This window comes from Nannobrachium achirus (genome assembly GCF_963921795.1).
Source record: "Nannobrachium achirus genome assembly, chromosome: 18".
Taxonomy (NCBI): domain Eukaryota; kingdom Metazoa; phylum Chordata; class Actinopteri; order Myctophiformes; family Myctophidae; genus Nannobrachium; species Nannobrachium achirus.
Window position 1 is genome coordinate 29,320,758 of NC_137825.1, and position 17,177 is coordinate 29,337,934.

The 17,177-nt window shown below is 40.7% G+C and overlaps 1 protein-coding gene across 1 annotated transcript; it reads left to right on the plus strand.

Moving 5' to 3' along the window:
* Window positions 1-12,684: 12,684 nt before the first annotated feature.
* Window positions 12,685-15,708, plus strand: hoxb1b (homeobox B1b; the record flags this gene model as incomplete). The annotated part of the gene is made up of 3 exons (XM_080747339.1): window positions 12,685-13,261; window positions 13,616-13,848; window positions 15,520-15,708. The coding sequence occupies 3 exons, from the start codon at window positions 12,685-12,687 to the stop codon at window positions 15,706-15,708; spliced, it is 999 nt and encodes a 332-aa protein (XP_080603465.1).
* Between the last annotated feature and the right edge of the window lie 1,469 nt (window positions 15,709-17,177).

Sequence of the window (17,177 nt, forward strand, 5' to 3'; positions counted from 1 at the left end):
GTTTTGAATAACTTGCCCAGAGATGATGGCGTTGTTGGGGTGGGGGGGGGGGGGTGGGGGGGACATCCATGAGTACTGTAAAGCTATTGAAAGCGCAGCACCTTTCAGCATGTTATTATTGTGATAGACAAAGAAGTATTCTGTGGTCTTAAAAACACTATTTTAGTTGACTGTTGTACTATGACTAGCTTAGTTGTCATTTGAAAAATAATAAGAGATGTGTAAATATTATTGGGGTATTGATGTCCATATGCTTTTTTGCTCTCTTGAAGGTTGCCATGATTCACTTGAGCTGTTTATTGTGTAACTTCTTGACGGTCTAACAGGAGTAAAAAAAATTCAGTGTACAGTTTAAACGTTTCCAAACCATATGCTGCTCTTCATTGAATGTAAACCTAATGTATGATGGGGCCATTCAAAGCGCTTTAGTGTAAGTTTCAATGCTCTTTTGGTGGTTATCTATCTTGTGGCCAGATCATGATTTTCATAAACAAGCCAATGTGTAGCTATAGAACATTTTGTGCATCTATTGTTTAGAACTAATTATGAGCAATGTAAATGTATTCAACCTGTCAATGTGATACATTTTTAGTGCAAAAGGTTATTATGTGGATATATAGGCAACAGTGATGTAAGCATTTTCGCCAATAAGCTTTTTGTATTTGTAAGTGAACTCATAGCGCTTGAAATAAAGTTTCTCTCAATTGCTTTCAACGTGTTCCAATATTATATTATCAATTACCTATATATTAAAACAAAGTTGCCCAAATAGTTAACTTGTGTCGGTCGGGCAGTATAGAAACAACGTCCACCCACCACGGGGACTATACGTGGCAACAACTTTAGGCTATACGTTCGCGTGCCGCATGTGTTACAGATGTGTTAATGACTTACTAGCCTTTAAAAAAAATCCGTTTGTCAGTTGTTGAACTGAAGAGTGGGCCAAATTATTGAATGATTACTTTTAGGCCACTTTTAACACACACACACACAGCCTATCTACACGCATGGTAAAATAGTAAGATGTAGCATTTCAAACTTACCTCTCGTGACCTCTGGCGCAAGACGTGTATTAGCCTGTCAGAATAATGTGTTGATAAAATCCAAAATTGGTCTTTACAGGTACACCAACTTCGTAAAAATCCCCCTTACCAAAGATTGTATAGGCCTATATTACTTACAGACTCTGAAAAGTCACGTGAGGTCCATAAAGTTGGTTTTATGGTTTTGGGGAGTAGACAATGTACTATATAATTCACAACCTTGAATGAAAGTGACGGCTTAACTGCATCGATGGGATTCGAAAGGGTGGCCTGGAGTAGTGTCCAGTTAGGGTGCTCCAATAATGTCCACATCATATATGGGAAAGTGGACTTGTTGTTTCAACAAAAATAGCCAACAGCGCGTTGCAATTACAACTGCATCTAAAAAGTATACAATCTTTTATTTTTTTTCCTTTTTAAAATTAGGGCCAATACAGTTAATATGCGTTTTAGTTCCGTGACCGTGGGTAGGTTAGTCAGTTATGATTGTGGAACACTCTCTTCAAATTTGATCCGAAGCACAACAAACATTTTAATATTTTAGATTTTTTTTAATGAAAAGTATAAAACTAGCCATAAACTAAAATACATTTGCAGGTTATGTTTATCTTTAAGAAATGTGAACATTTCTAGCATTATGATCCTAAAATTCAACGGGGTTCTATTTCCGAAATATGTTATATTGATGAGAGAAAGAAAAAAAAAAACAACACTACTGGACCTTTAGTCCAATGAAGAGCTTTTATATGGAGCTGCCATGAAACGAACTTGAGCGAGGTCCTCCATGCAGTGATTCATGATCTATCGAGTCACAGAGCGGGCAGAGGTGAACTATCGGACAACTTAGGGCTGGAGAGCTGCTTCAGTTGTTTTAATAAATACATCACAGACTTAGAGCTATTATAGTCTATCTATCAGTAACCAATAAAAGGCGAATTGTATATTAGAGTGAAAAACTAAAGCCATTTCGACTCTTCACCTGCAAGTTGGTGCAACGAGACTTTTGCAATTATTTTTGAAACACCCTGACAACTCATTTCGCTTTCAAAGTAAAACCAAATGCTGGGCTATATAAGGTCCAGACATTTTCACATATTCATAACTATTAAGTGGCAATTTAACCAGCGTAATGAGTATTGCATATTGATAGGGGTAATCTGTACCCGGATCTCATGCATAATTCATGGTCCGGGATCATCGCTAGGTCAGTAGACGATAGACTACTACCACAGCTGCATCTCAAAGCAGGACTCTCTGCTCAGACATTGCACTGTCACGCTCAACGCTTGGGCCTATAGGCTACATAACATCATAGCTAGGCTACATAAATAATACAATAAATGTAGCCTATACATTTGTATTTATTTTACTTTACTTTCTGATATGAACCTTTGGAAAGTATAGGCCCGGGCAAATAATATGCTATATATATGGATATAGCCTATTGATTTCAAGCCGCCCTACACAGCAGCTGTATAGGGGCTATAAGATAATGCTGAACTTCTAGCCTAACCCTAACCTGCGTTTTTTAATGTATTTTATAGAGCTATTCCACATTATTTCCACATTACAAATTTGTGTAAATATAGCTAAATATTGATGTATTATTTTACGGTGCTTATAAACATGTCACAAGAATAGACTATGTATAATTATGTGGTGATTGTATAGGCCTTCTAATTTAATAATAAATGCACCAGTCAGGTGTCACTCGGGACGTTTTGATGAACGGATTGACATGAGTCCTATATTTATTAGTTTATTGAGACCTCCTTTGCAGCCCAACTTGTCGCCATGCAGTCCAGTGTTGTGCGTGACGATGTAACGCGTCTTCTAGGCCAGCAGAGAGCGCCTCAGACCGGCTTGGCTTTTGATGGATGGTTTCTCAACCACGGCTGTTATCATTAGGGGCCATGTAGGTTAAGGCAGAACATAGAAAGCTCATGTCTGCTCCAACATGTTTGTTATTTTTATCTTCTGCCTTTTTTCCCCCCCCAGTCGAAGTGGTTGGCATTTGTCTAATCCTATACCAACCAGACACTTATTGAGACGGAACTATTTTCACTGCCCTGCTCTCCCCACCCTGACCCATGGCAACCAAATGCTGCGAACCGAGACTTGTTTCAGAAAGCAGGTTACTATATATTAATACAAGACAAGTCCGTCCGTAACCGTCGGAAAGTGTTCACGTGCAGATACACGGGTTGAAACACGGGTCACCACATATTGAGACGTCAAAGCCGGGACGTGTCGGATTGTTCACCAAAAGCCATTAGGTTCCGCTCAGCGATCGATCAGAGATTAGAAATTACAGTACGTGTGTAGGCTCCATCTGTCTGCCTGTATAATGCATAATTTCCCAAATGAAATACAGGACCATTTCATTTTTGATAGATGCGCCCCTAAAAGAGAGCTCATATAGGCCTACAATAAAGTTGGATGAAAGTATATTTTTCTTTTAATTGAATTAGATTGTTATAAATGTTTTAGGCTATATGGAAGGTTGATCGTATAAATTCTATCATTCAATAATCTGAAATGTAGACCTATTTCTTATTTTAAAGGCTACAAGACAAGGGACGTTCAACATTTAAAAAAGAAAGTATAACAAGCTTAAGTTATACAAATCATTGGAAATCATTGCACATTTTAGGTGCTTTTGAAGGTGTAGGCCTACACGCATGTCCCACTTGCTATTAGGCCTACATATAACCTATATAATATGTGAGCATATAAAGTTTGGGACTAAATAATAATTAGGGCCTATGCATCATTCAAAGAATGCTGTAAAATGTTCACCTTCAAATTTCAAGGGATCATACAAGACTTCCTCGCCGGTCGACGCTGACCACCTGTCATCTATATTTACCCTGTAGATCCGAATTTGTGTTAACAACAAGCAGCCACAAATTCGCGTCTTAGGGAGTATGTAGTTGATGACACTTCACCAGGATGGGAAAAAACCCGCTTGAAGATGGTCACGACCTCATGGGATGATTATTAGGACGCACGCACACACACACACACACACACACACACACACACACACACACACACACACACACACACACACACACACACACACACACACACACACACACACACACACACACACACACACACACACACACACACACACACACACGTTTTGGGAAGTATGATATTTTAGATTATAGATATATGGACATGGGCCTCCGCCGCAGAATAAGTGCATTGTGCACATCCTGACGTGCGCTAACATTCTTTGAGAATATGACATCCGTGGAAGGGTTCAGGGAGGCCTACAATGTGGGCATTGTTCGGGTAATCATTTATCAAGTGCTCTCCTCAGTCCACTGTCCGTTGCCATGCAAGATCATCAAGGAGGAGTTTAGGGGTAAGGGCAGGGACACTTTCCTAAACTCACTGAGAGGACGGCAAAACTGTCTTGTGAAACAGATATAAAAAGGAAGATGAGACCGAGAAAAGTAAGTTGTCTTATTAAAGATTTTCTTTGTCAGTTTTGTGGTGATCCGGCTAATAGCATACAGGCAAAGCACGCTGGTAATTTACAGTGATGATTTACTGGGGGAATAAACTATGTATGAGTGTGCAGGCCTATTCTAGAGAGATAAACCCATCACATTGGTGATTAATAGTAGCCTTACAAAAAGCCTATAAGATTTCATGTCAGCTTATATCGCCTGAACATTAGCCAACAAAATAACTTTGCAATCTTCTTGCACTTAAACCCTATATTCTCAGTAAAACGGACCTGAGTTGTGACTGTACTTTTTTCCCTCTACACCAAATCGCTTTGCCTAAAATAGCCGATAGCAATATGCTATGGTTCATGTGGTTAAGGCCTCTGACCCTCTGCATGGTGACATTATAGCCTACTTTCAAACGGCATTCAGTGTTTGTTGAGTTAAGAATTGGACTTGTTCATAATATTAACCCGTTATTTGTTCTTAACTAATTGCCATGCAGCTTGTATAGAGGTAGCCAGTGGTTCTCAAACCTTTAAGGCCACCCAAATTCATATTTGCAAAATATTATTTGTCCACGGACAGGCACATTTTTGTGCCTACAGAATTTATATTGTCAAAATGTTGTTATATATATATTTATAGCAGATCTACAAGATCACATGCAGTAGTTACATCATTGCATGGCAAACCTGTGAGCTTGTAGATTGGTCATTTTCAAATAGCCCATGAATATAGGTTTAAAAGTGGTTAAACCAATTTTGATGCTATATTAACTCGTTTCGCCGGGGACCCCCTGGAACCCCTTCGAGGACCCCTGGGGGTCCCCGGAGCCCACTTTGAGAACCACTGCTCTAGTCGACAAGTGATTCCTTCAGCTAATTGTGAGCAAGGCTATACTGTGATGTGCATTCGTCAAGAATGTACCATCCCTCAAGCCAACAAAGTAGCAAATCCATCACAGGATAAAGACAGGGATGGCCCGAATAGTATAGGGCCTGGACGGTCTCTGGACGGAGTATGACTGTGATGATGATGTGATATAACTTATATCATAACTGCAGCTGTATATGGCCACAGTGGGAATGTCGTCATAGCGCATAACCGTATGACATCTGGGTGACAGCTAGTCAGGCTGCTGCAAAGATCACGCATTACAACGTGTCATTACGCATTGGTTATATAGGTTTATAAACTGATCTTTCACTTCCCCAAGCCCATTCCTCACTGTTTTGCAGATCAGATGTAGTTTTCCTTTCAATATTTTGAGAGCTGTGGCTATACGTATTTTTATGAGATCTAGTATCTACAGTATAGGCTATAATGACATAAGGCTTACATGCAGGTAACCCAAGAAAGCAATTTAAATAACCCTTGATGTTTATAGTTATACCATTATACATATAACCTAAACTATGGCAAAGCAATTATGTTTTCTTTTTTATATATTGTAGGCTAGGCTATAATGCACTGGTAAGGCAAGTGCACTTATCGTCGCTCATGGCTGAATCAAGTTATAGAGCTATCAGGGTTCACCCCAAAAGTTTAATTAGACCAAGCATATCAATCACGCATGCATTTGGACATATGGACACGTGCACAAGTATCGGTTTATTTGTTTTTGAATAACTAACCAAATAGCCTAGTTATATGACTGTCATAGGCCTGTGTCTGTCTGTCACATATGGCTGAAAGATCAAAGACCTTCACGTGTGTTACTCTGTGTCACTTTAGTTAAATATTACCTATGCAGCGTTCCCTGTGCGGACCAATCAAAGTGATTGAGCGTCCTCAATTGAAAGATGAACACGAGAGATCAAAGCACCGCCAGAGCTGCATCGACCCGCTGCACCAATCAAGCGGCATTTTGATTGTCATGGGCCTAATTATAAACTTCGCGGACAGACGTGCAGCTTTTAATGAATGTTAACAATTGTCGCAACAAAATTGAAAATGGCCTCGGACTGCACAGACCATGCAGGCTCTATGAGATTGAGATAGGGACATTTAACAAGGAAATTAGAAAGCATAAAATCTCATTACAGGAAGAGTATGCTGTGGATGGAAATACGAATGTGTTGGTGGTATATCGCAAAAAATTAGACTCGTTCATTCTGTAACTATAGACTAAACACCTCAAGCCCTTGGCTAAGCTATCTCTGACATATCTGGCATTAGTCCTAAGTGGGACTTCGGCCATGTTGGAATTCATTATCATGGGCAAGATACCAGGACTGTTTCAATCAAATAGAGACGTATCCGTTTATGTTTTCCATTTCATAGCACTGGGTTGCAATTTCTCAAAAACTACGCCAAATGTGCTGGAGGAAATGCATTTAGATTGACTTCCACGTGATCATTAACATAGTCACGAAAAAATGAAATACTATTAATTTAAATACTAAATATTAACTATACAGTGGCTCAACTAGGCATTGTTTCTGCTAAGGAGGTATAGGACCCATAGACAAAACCAAATAAGTATAACTTTTCTTTGCCTGAACAGACAGAGGCAAATTGTGATTCAGTGCCAAAATATGAGAGCAATGGCTGGCCTTTCTTCCCATGCACCAACCCCTGAGGCACGAATCACAAGCCTTGTCCACCCATCTTAGATTACCATATATTTCCACTCTGACAAATTGCTGCCCTATAATCCATGCACAAAATGTACACGAAAAGGCAATAGTTTAGCCAGAATAGCCAGGTATTACAATAGCCTGTCTTCAATTATTATTATTATGTTATCACAAGCCCATCATCCGTGGTGTGTGATGTGAGGCTGGGCATGCATGATCAGCAGAAAGGCTATGTCTGGAGAATGTAGGGCGGTCTATACTGTGCACGCAGAAACACTGTCCACTCTCTGCTTCTTCTTCGACCACTGGCATGCACAGCCAGCCCATCCAGCAGCCGGTGCAAAGGACTCGGGATTAGAATATTCCCCGGTATTTTCCAAAGGTGAGAGTAATCGTTATTTGTTTCAGAGGGGATTTTTATGCGAAATTAATGTGGCGCGCTGCTGTACGTGCGGAAGGTAAGCAAGCCGGGGCTGTGCTGTGGACTCGGCTATGTGTCTTTATGATTTACGACCCTGACTCCGGCGACGGTTCACCCAGAGTTCATAAAGCTGCATGCCTCCGTACTTATTCTACATTCGTTCTCTGTCTCTCTCTCTTCCGTGCTCTCAGAAACGAATGTTCAATTGCATCCATTTTCGTTCGACCGGATTTCGTGTGTGACAGTTCAAACTCGGATTAAAATGAGGTTAGGGCTGTATGCAGAAAATGAGAATAGTGCAGAGCCCTTTGTTTTATTACAGTACAATGTACACCACAGCTGTATATGCAAACACTTTTAAATTGCGTATGTCAAGATGTTGCATTCTTGTTGCTTTCCATTGAAAATGTATTCTGGTGTATATAGCTGCTGCTTTGCTTTGTTTATTTTCTTTGTTTATATTTCCACCAGCCATAATAGAAAAGAAATGTATATAGGCCTACAAATGATCAGGTTATTAAAATAATGTTCTTCTTATACTTTATAATCATAACAAATGAACATTTTAAAATAAATATATGAGGAGTTACACATATATAATTCGGCTGTTAATTAGTAGTATGGTCTTTTGTTCTCTTATGCTTTCTCAGAATTAAACAAAAACATTGATGAGCTCCTTTAACTATATAAGAACGTATTTCTAAATAATATGGACATGTCTATTTATCTGGCATGTATCTGGCTATTGAATTAATACAAAACAAAAGGTGAATTTTGAATACACGAAATAAAATGCGTGCTGGGAGGCCCAGGACATGCACTTTAATGAAAGTAAACAATTATGAAAACTAAAAACAAATATTGAGTCCTATATAGAGATTTAATTAGATCAACAACCGTTGGTAGATTGTATTTTGTAGAGTCCAGATTTTCCATCTATAGGACTTATACGACCAGTTTGCCATTTGCTTTTGTGGACAAGAGAGGCTCGCCATTCATGTCACCATACCATTGAATTGATAAGATGGATCATGCGGTCTCCTCCCTGATTTTGTCTTTTTTTTTACCCCCTTTTTTCTATATCCTCTCAGACTCGGCAACAAAGTGGTCTTTGGAAATCTGCCAATGTTCCGTGAGGAGGAGGTTATAGGGCGCCGAGAGACCCTTCCCCACGGACATGCAGAGGCAGAGCAGCAGCACTGCCTACAGCAGCATCAACTTCATAAGCACCCAGTTTGAGGACGATTGTTGTGGCGATGATGATGTCGATGCTTTTATGTGCAATCGTGAGGCAACGATGCACCGTGACCGAGCACTGGGACAAATGGAGAGCAACAACAACAACAAGCTCATCAAGACAACTGGCTGCTGCTCAGTGCAGTCGTTCGACCACAAGTCGAGGAAATCAAAACAGCACAACAACAACAACAACAACAACCACCCTAAATTAACCGTTAAAAAGATTTTTCCCTGGATGAAAGAGTCCAGACATTCTGATCAGAAATGTAGCAAGATAATCCCAGGTGCGTATATATGGCCTATATAGCTTTAATAAAACAAGCAGTTTCAACTCTCCATATAATAAATAATGTGGTTGTGATTATATTTAACCCAACACATTACTATTTATATGATCCTATCAAGTTCAAATATATGCTTAACTGCGCTAGAATCTGAACAGAGTAATTGCCTGGGACCTTGAATAATAAGCACCCAATAGAGTTTCAGACAACAGAACAGGCAGGCATGCACCACAGTCAGGCACAGACACGTCACAATCAGACAATAGGTATATTTAGATTACAGTGGCCATCAAGATGCACAGTCAAATCTAGAGTGTTAATTTAACTCTGAGTCCAACAATTTACCCACAGAGGTCAAATGAAGCATGTATAGGCCTATAGCTCATTGCATAATATTTAACAAGATTTAAATATTGACACAAAAGATCTTTTTCTGTGTCACACACACACACACACACACACACACACACACACACACACACACACACACACACACACACACACACACACACACACACACACACACACACACACACACACACACACATGCAAGTGAACATTAAAGGAGTAGTTCACCCCCAAAATTTCTTTTTTTCTATTGGTTACTCATGCCATGGAGACTTGAGTTCAATAATTTTTTTTGTATTTGTCGCGTTCCTAAGATACAAAATTGATTATAGTAAATTTACCTCCATTGATTCTGGATGGGGACCCGAATGCATTTGGGTCCCCATCTGGAATCAATGGGGGTACATTTATTGTAATACATACCCTCTCTCTCCTTCTCCGTGGCGTGAGTAATCAATAGAAAAAAAGTCATTTTGGGGGTGAACTACTCCTTTAAATCCTTGGCATACAGCTAAAAGCAATCTGTTTAAAAACCCCACACTTTGTACTGAAGGAGTTATGAGGGATTGGGGCCTGTATGGTGAACAAGGTCTGACTCTGAATGACAATTCAGCCACAGAGGGGTTTACTGACTGTCTGGACTACTTGAAAATAGGTCAATCTGTTATAAATTCTGGTTAGTACTTTCACTTGAAATATTTCACATAGTTCAGTGTTTGAAATATGAAGGAGGTGCCTGGACACACCAACAACAGCTGGTGGAGAATGACAGCACCATCTCAGTAGGCCTATTTCATGTGATTTGGTTCTTGTTTTGATTGTGTGTTTCCAGACCAGTGTTGCACCGCCACCAGCACCACCAGCACCACCACCACCGACACGCAGACAGCCGCCGCTGCCGCGGCCAAGAGGGCGCGCACGGCGTACACGAGCGCGCAGCTGGTGGAGCTGGAGAAGGAGTTCCATTTTAACCGCTACCTGGGACGGCCCCGGCGCGTCGAGATGGCCAGCACGTTAAACCTGCACGAGAGACAGATCAAGATCTGGTTCCAGAACAGGAGGATGAAGCAGAAGAAGGATGACAAGCTGAGTGGCCTGACCTCCTCCTCCCCGTTCCCCTCCTCCTGCCCGGACAGCCCTACCCTGTCCAGCCTGGGTTATGTCCATCTGGGCGGCGACTACGAGGCCGTTTCACCGCCGCCATTGAAGCAGCCCCCGAAACAGCATCATCAGAGTCAGTCACTGTCGTCGAACCCAGTCCTAAAAGCAGCACATCACGACCCCTTCCCACAGAAATACTCGCCATGTGATCCCAGAGGCCCTCCTCATCATCATCTGACGAACGGCCCGCAATTCGACGTCCACTACGATAATTCCACATGCAGCATTTCCCAAATATCGACCCCAGATGACGGAATAAGTGATCAAAACGTGTCATATTTCTCAGAGAGCTACTGTTCTCAGGAGAGAATCATGCGAGCTCCAAAACTGACTCATTTGTAGACGTGGACTATTAATAGGCCACGTTTTTATTTGAAAATGATTGGACATATGTTTCCATATATCTTATGTGCCACATTAATCATAATATGGTGACACGTTTCTTTTCTTTTTTCTTTTTTTTTTTTTTATAGCACAGACATTTTAATTACATTTCAAACTTTGAAAACCAGGTTAGGCTAGCTAGGCTATAGTGCCTACTGCCTATACTGAGACTATACAGGCTATGATTTATAAGCCCTGATTAGGAGAATATTTTAATGCTTGAGCATAATGGACGACTTTTTATGCTTAATTTGGTTTAAATCATTGTGGGGAAACAGGCATATGTCATATTGATTTGTATTATTTATTTATTTATTTATTTCCAACTTGTATTTATTTAAGTGTTTTTTCCCCCCAAATGTAACCTATTTATTGTATTATTTGTTCATATAGGCTGTTTACGACGAGTATTGTTATCTTTGACTTATAGAATGTGCGTCGGTTGAATTGGACAACTCAAAACATTCGTTCAACTACATAGCACGTGGAATCGTGCAGCCTGGCATCTTAAACGAAATGTCCACTGCTACGTTTATATAAATAAAAGCAATTTGTTCAAATTTCAACCAAGGCCACTGCAGCTGACCCTCAGATATTAGGCTTATCTAATCGTACGAAAATTGGAGTAATCTTAATTTCATGCATTAACCCAATTAGCCAAGGGCCAATAATATAATCTCCAGTTTGTTTATTTACTGTGATTTTAACCAGATAATAACAGGCCCTGTGTTTTTATGGTATTCCAACTCATGAGGCACAAAGGGGACTGAGAAGTATAGCTCTCAAATGCGTCTTTGTTCTTTCATTGGCAAAATGGGTAACCGAAGCTGTCAATCTGTTAAAAGAGCACATGATTGATCACTGAATTAATTGCGCTGCTCTTTTCTGCGATACTGTCTGATTCAGACATGTATGGTAGTGGTCTGTGAAAGACTGAGAAGAGATTTCTATCTTTTAGCTGGCCAAACCATTTTGCTTATAGCAAACCTGTTTTTTTGAGAGGCAAAATATGTTTATCTCGTAATAGCTTAGTTTTTGTTGTCCAACTCTCATGCACCACATTTCAATGAAGATATCTATATGTTATGCTTGATTTAAAAATATATATATTAAACGAATAGGCTAATAGCAATAGAAATAAAATAATATTTTTCGGTCACATTCTAGAGGCCAATTCGTGAAATCAATATAGGTGGGTCAAAACATTGCGTAAAAAAACAATGCATTCCCATAAAAGCGTTTATATTTGTCATAATAATTTAGGACTTTGTGGATGATGGTAGTTATTATGGGCTGCAACTTGTCACCTTTAGTAAATAATGTCAACAATTGGCCTCCAGCGTGACAAGTAGCCTATTTACGATGAGGCAACAAAATGTTGGTCCTCCTAATTGATTTTCTTTGTCAGACTTTTATTAGTATTTTTAAAACACGCTTTTAAGCTATACTGTGAATCATTGCAGCCTATATGTGTGGCTTTATGTTTGTAGTCCTATCAGATTGATGGGCCAGTTTGATTGAAGCGTTTGTCATGTAAATGTGAGCCGTTTGATGGACGACCCTCCAGACTTGACAGACTGCTGTAGGCCTCTGGCCATTGGCGTTTAGAGAGTCACATGGTCTGTCACGAAGGTGATATGAGAGTGGAAGGCACTTTTACAGCTTTGACATAGTACCTAGAGGTTAGGGCAAGGCGAGCACCAATTAATGACTGCTCAGCGCTCATCAATTCTGCTTAAACAACAACAGGCCAGCAGAATGAACTCTTACCTAGACTACCCCGTGTGCAACAGGGGAGCGAATATCTTAAACGCCAAGGCTGGATACCACAATTTGAACCATGGATACTTGACGCCTTTATCGGCCAGCTCGTGCGCAACAAGTGAAAGCTACGGATCCGACGGGCGTTTGGTTGGTGCAACTTCTACTCCGCACCAGCCTCTGAGCCTCCCTCTCCACCAACACCAGACTCACGTCAACTTAGACCTGCAGTTTCCCGCACCAGCAAACCCGATATATGGAGCACAGGTTGGCTCAACTTTGGAATACGGACTTCACCAATATGGCCTCGGCCACCACGAACAGGACCGAGGGTTCATTCATTCGCAAGTTTCACCTACTGGAGCAAACATGTCTCCTTACGCCGGGGATAACTACGGGCCTGGAGCTGCGCCGTATCTCCATTTCAACAACGAAGAACAACAGAGGCTGCAACAATACTCAGACAATGTTTATTCGAGGTTGCCACCCCAAAACAACGAAAATGACTCGAATCACACAGAGCCATCACAAACCTTCGACTGGATGAAAGTGAAGAGGAATCCTCCCAAAACAGGTTTGTTCAGACTGGCAACATTTATAGAGTAACCTACATGACCACGGAATGTACACTGCAAACCCCTGAGTGTTAACGTAACTCTGGGAGTGTATTAAACACCGAAACAAATGTGTTCAGCTGTGCGTAATCTTGGAGCGGCGTGCGCAAATCATTAATCAAAACCACTTCCGTGTCCTGAAATGTAGGCCTAGTCTAGACTATTTGTATTTGTGTTGTCCCAATGTTTACTGATCAAAAATGATTGCCCCCATTAACTCCCATTCCCATACTTTCATTTACCACGCACGATTCCATTTATTAGATCCATGCTTTCTACATCCATTCATCACTCACTCATCCATTTCCCCACAGCTATCATGTCCGAGTACGGGGTCCCGGGCCAGCACAACGTGATCCGGACCAACTTCACCACCAAGCAGCTTACCGAGCTGGAGAAGGAGTTCCACTTCAACAAGTATCTCACACGGGCACGGCGCGTCGAGGTCGCCGCTAGCCTGGAGCTCAACGAAACGCAAGTGAAGATCTGGTTCCAGAACCGCAGGATGAAGCAGAAAAAGCGCGAGAAAACCGGAGGAAGCGCCCTGGTAAATGTTGAGAAAGCCCCAGCGCCTGATACCTCCCCGAAGGCTCAATCTGACGGCGAAAGGCAGTGATGTGATTCTGAACTATGTGACTGACTCACTTCCACATTGTGGGGCCTATTCGAACGATTTCCACCTCCATCACTGTTAAATCACAACAAAGACAGAACTGTGCAATTGCTTGTGGACTACAGGGTATATTTGTGCTTTATGCATTAATTTCTGAAATTGGATGCAGAGATGCTCCGATAACTTTTCTATTGCTGCATTTCCTTTCCTATACATAGACCTATGTTTTTGTGTTACAGCACTGGATTTATCACCAGTGTCATTGTTTTTTGCACTATTTATTTACATGTTATTTTCCAAAATATGTCCAGATGATTTACCTTAATAAAGATTAGCTAAGAAAAACTGTGTGGTCTCAAAGATGTTTGGAAGCTGTGCATTCATTGAACAGAGAAATGGTGATGTTATTAGATGCAATTAACCACTGGTAACCAACCTTTAGTAGGCAAAGATTATTATTATTCTTTTTTAGATATTTTTAGAGGGGTTCCCCCCCCCTGCAGTTTTTTATTACAATTACATTACATTGGCACATTACATAGACATGCCTACATTAGCTTGTAGTTATAGTTTCACTCATCCTTGCATGATGTGACAGGAGGAATCTTTCACAACACATGGGGTGACTCTTGATGACCTTTTCACCTCAAAATACCTCCAGGGGCTCTAAACATGACAACAAACTCCAGGGAGCCAGGTTTCACGCTTGATTTATACCCAAATTCTATTTGGATACAATTGATGGAAGAATTGTTTTTACACAGATTACTGTATATTAACTATTTTTCTTTCTTTTTTTTTTTTTTACAACGGAATTGTGAAAAATACAAGAGCTGAGTTGATGGTTCAATATGATACTCTGATTTTGGTCCCACCCCCGACTAAACGTTTGCAAGACCTGACCACCGAGTTTCATCGGATGGTGTATAGGGACAGCAGTTTCAATATTTGCACTGGGTGTTAGGTTTGCACACAGATCTGGCCTGCCCTTTCCCTAAAGCTGAGGTTCACTCAGAGTTCAGCCACAAATGAATTCAGAGTCAATCTGTCAAGACACCAGAATGGCCAAGAGGAGTCAACTCCATGCCTCCCATGCACATTCTCTTCAGTTTTAGAAGGTAGTTTATTTTTATTTAAACATATATGACATTCTATTCTATTGTGTTCTAATATCTATATTCATTTGAGATCCCCAAAATTAAGAGGTTCCAGGTGTCCGAAAAATCACAACGTCAAAGAAATAGAATTGATCAATCATTCAAAACGTTTGCATGAGTTCAAAGTTCTTTCCAGCTATGGTAATACCAATACATCTCCATAGAATGAAATACTGTACCAGAATGTCCATAACGGTATATTAGCAAAGGCAAAAGGTGGTTAGTTACCACAGAAATGGATTTCTTCTAAAAGCAAATGCTTCTTCTTTGGATGAGTCACAAGGGCAAGATCTGGGGAGAGGGGAGAATATAGATATTGTGAATACTGACAGACCCAACAACAACAACAAAAAGAAAAGAAAATAATTGGGTACGTACACAAAGCAAGTGCATGTGGGCCTTCATTCTGGGGGTGCAATCCCTGCCATCTCTGTGGGTAATACCTCAGGGCTCCCAGCGGACTCTCCATCTGGAGGTGTCAGCGTCGGCACCAGAACCAACACCTCAGAGACAGATGTTCAGCCAGAGAACAGGAGGAGGAGGAGGAGGAGGATGTTTTTCACCATCACATCAGCAAGGCCTTCTGACGGAGAATGTAGGGCAAGGAGAGGAGGAGAGGGCTGGAGGATGGCAATGAACCCTGCGGTACACGGGCATGGTAAAAAAACAAGCCGAGCCCGGTAATCAACCACGCCATGGTACAAACAAAAAAAAAAGAAAATAGGCGCCATTAACAACGTTAACCCTGGTGTCCCCATTTTGGGCATGTCAATACAGGCAACAACGTAAAAAATATTTTAGAGGGAAATTGCAGATCTACAAGCTCACACTTACTGTATGTGCTTGTAGAGAGGCTGTTATTGAATACATTTGTTTTTTAAGATTAAATATTTTAGAGGGAAATGGCAGATCTACAAGCTCACACTTACTGTATGTGCTTGTAGAGAGGCGGTTATTGAATACATTTGTTTTTTAAGATTATTATAGTTTTGCATAGCCAGCTTCTTTAGCTTTTTATACATTCTAGTCCAGTGGTTCTCAACCTTTTCAGGCCGCGACCACGAAAATAATCATATTTGAACTGGAGACCCCCCACCATGACAAGCACTAAGCGTTGAGGCATTACATTTTCTAAATCACGGTTCTATTGTGAAAATAGCAGATCTACATGCTCACAACGCCTCGGCATGTAGATCGGCTATCTTCACAATTTCTGCCTCTAATATTTGACAATTTGGCCAAGGTTTAATTTGTCACTTCAAAGGTCCTTAAATTGTCACTTTAGAAATGTGCTATACACTTAAAACTTTGTTGATTTGTTTACTATCGAGTGAGAAAACCGTATTGCACATTAAGTTAATCATCTGGGGACCCCCCAAAATAATTTGGGGACCCTGAGAACCACTGCTCTAGTCAACCGCCCCCCACACCGCTGTCCTCCTCCTCCTGCACTTTGTTTGAGGTCAAACCAGTGCTGTTTGTACCCCATGCTGCTTGCAGTTGTGGCAGGCTCTTTTACAAGTCTATTGCCAGGCTCACTTCCTCGGTTTTCTACCAGTGGCTCTGTCGCATGTCACTCTGCAGGGTCCCTGGGCTTCAAAGGAACGCTGGCTATGGTATTCATGGGATAAGGGGGCGGTGGGGATCTAGGAGATATACCACAGAAGGGCCTCATCTGTTATTGACACATATCAAACAAAGGCATTATGATTCGTTTAACTCCTTTCAACCTGGTGTCCGTATTTTGGGCACGTCAAAGGCAAATGTGAGATTTTTTTTAATGTGCAAAAACTGCGAAAATAGCAGATCTACAAGCTCACATCAAATTGTGTTGGGTTGTGAATTACTTTGAAGATCGGCTATTTTTGCGCAACACTGTCATACAATGAAATATACATATGTGATATAAGTGACTACGACAGGAAATACTTACGTTTTAATGCGTAAGCGTTGGGTCCATCTTTACAGATATTATATGTTTATATGTGCAAAAACATGTTTAAAAAATGAGATGCAAAGAGTTGGAACTGATTATATGAATGAATAAATACATTTCACTCCACTCTAAAAAGTAGAGTAATATTAATACATACATAACATACACAA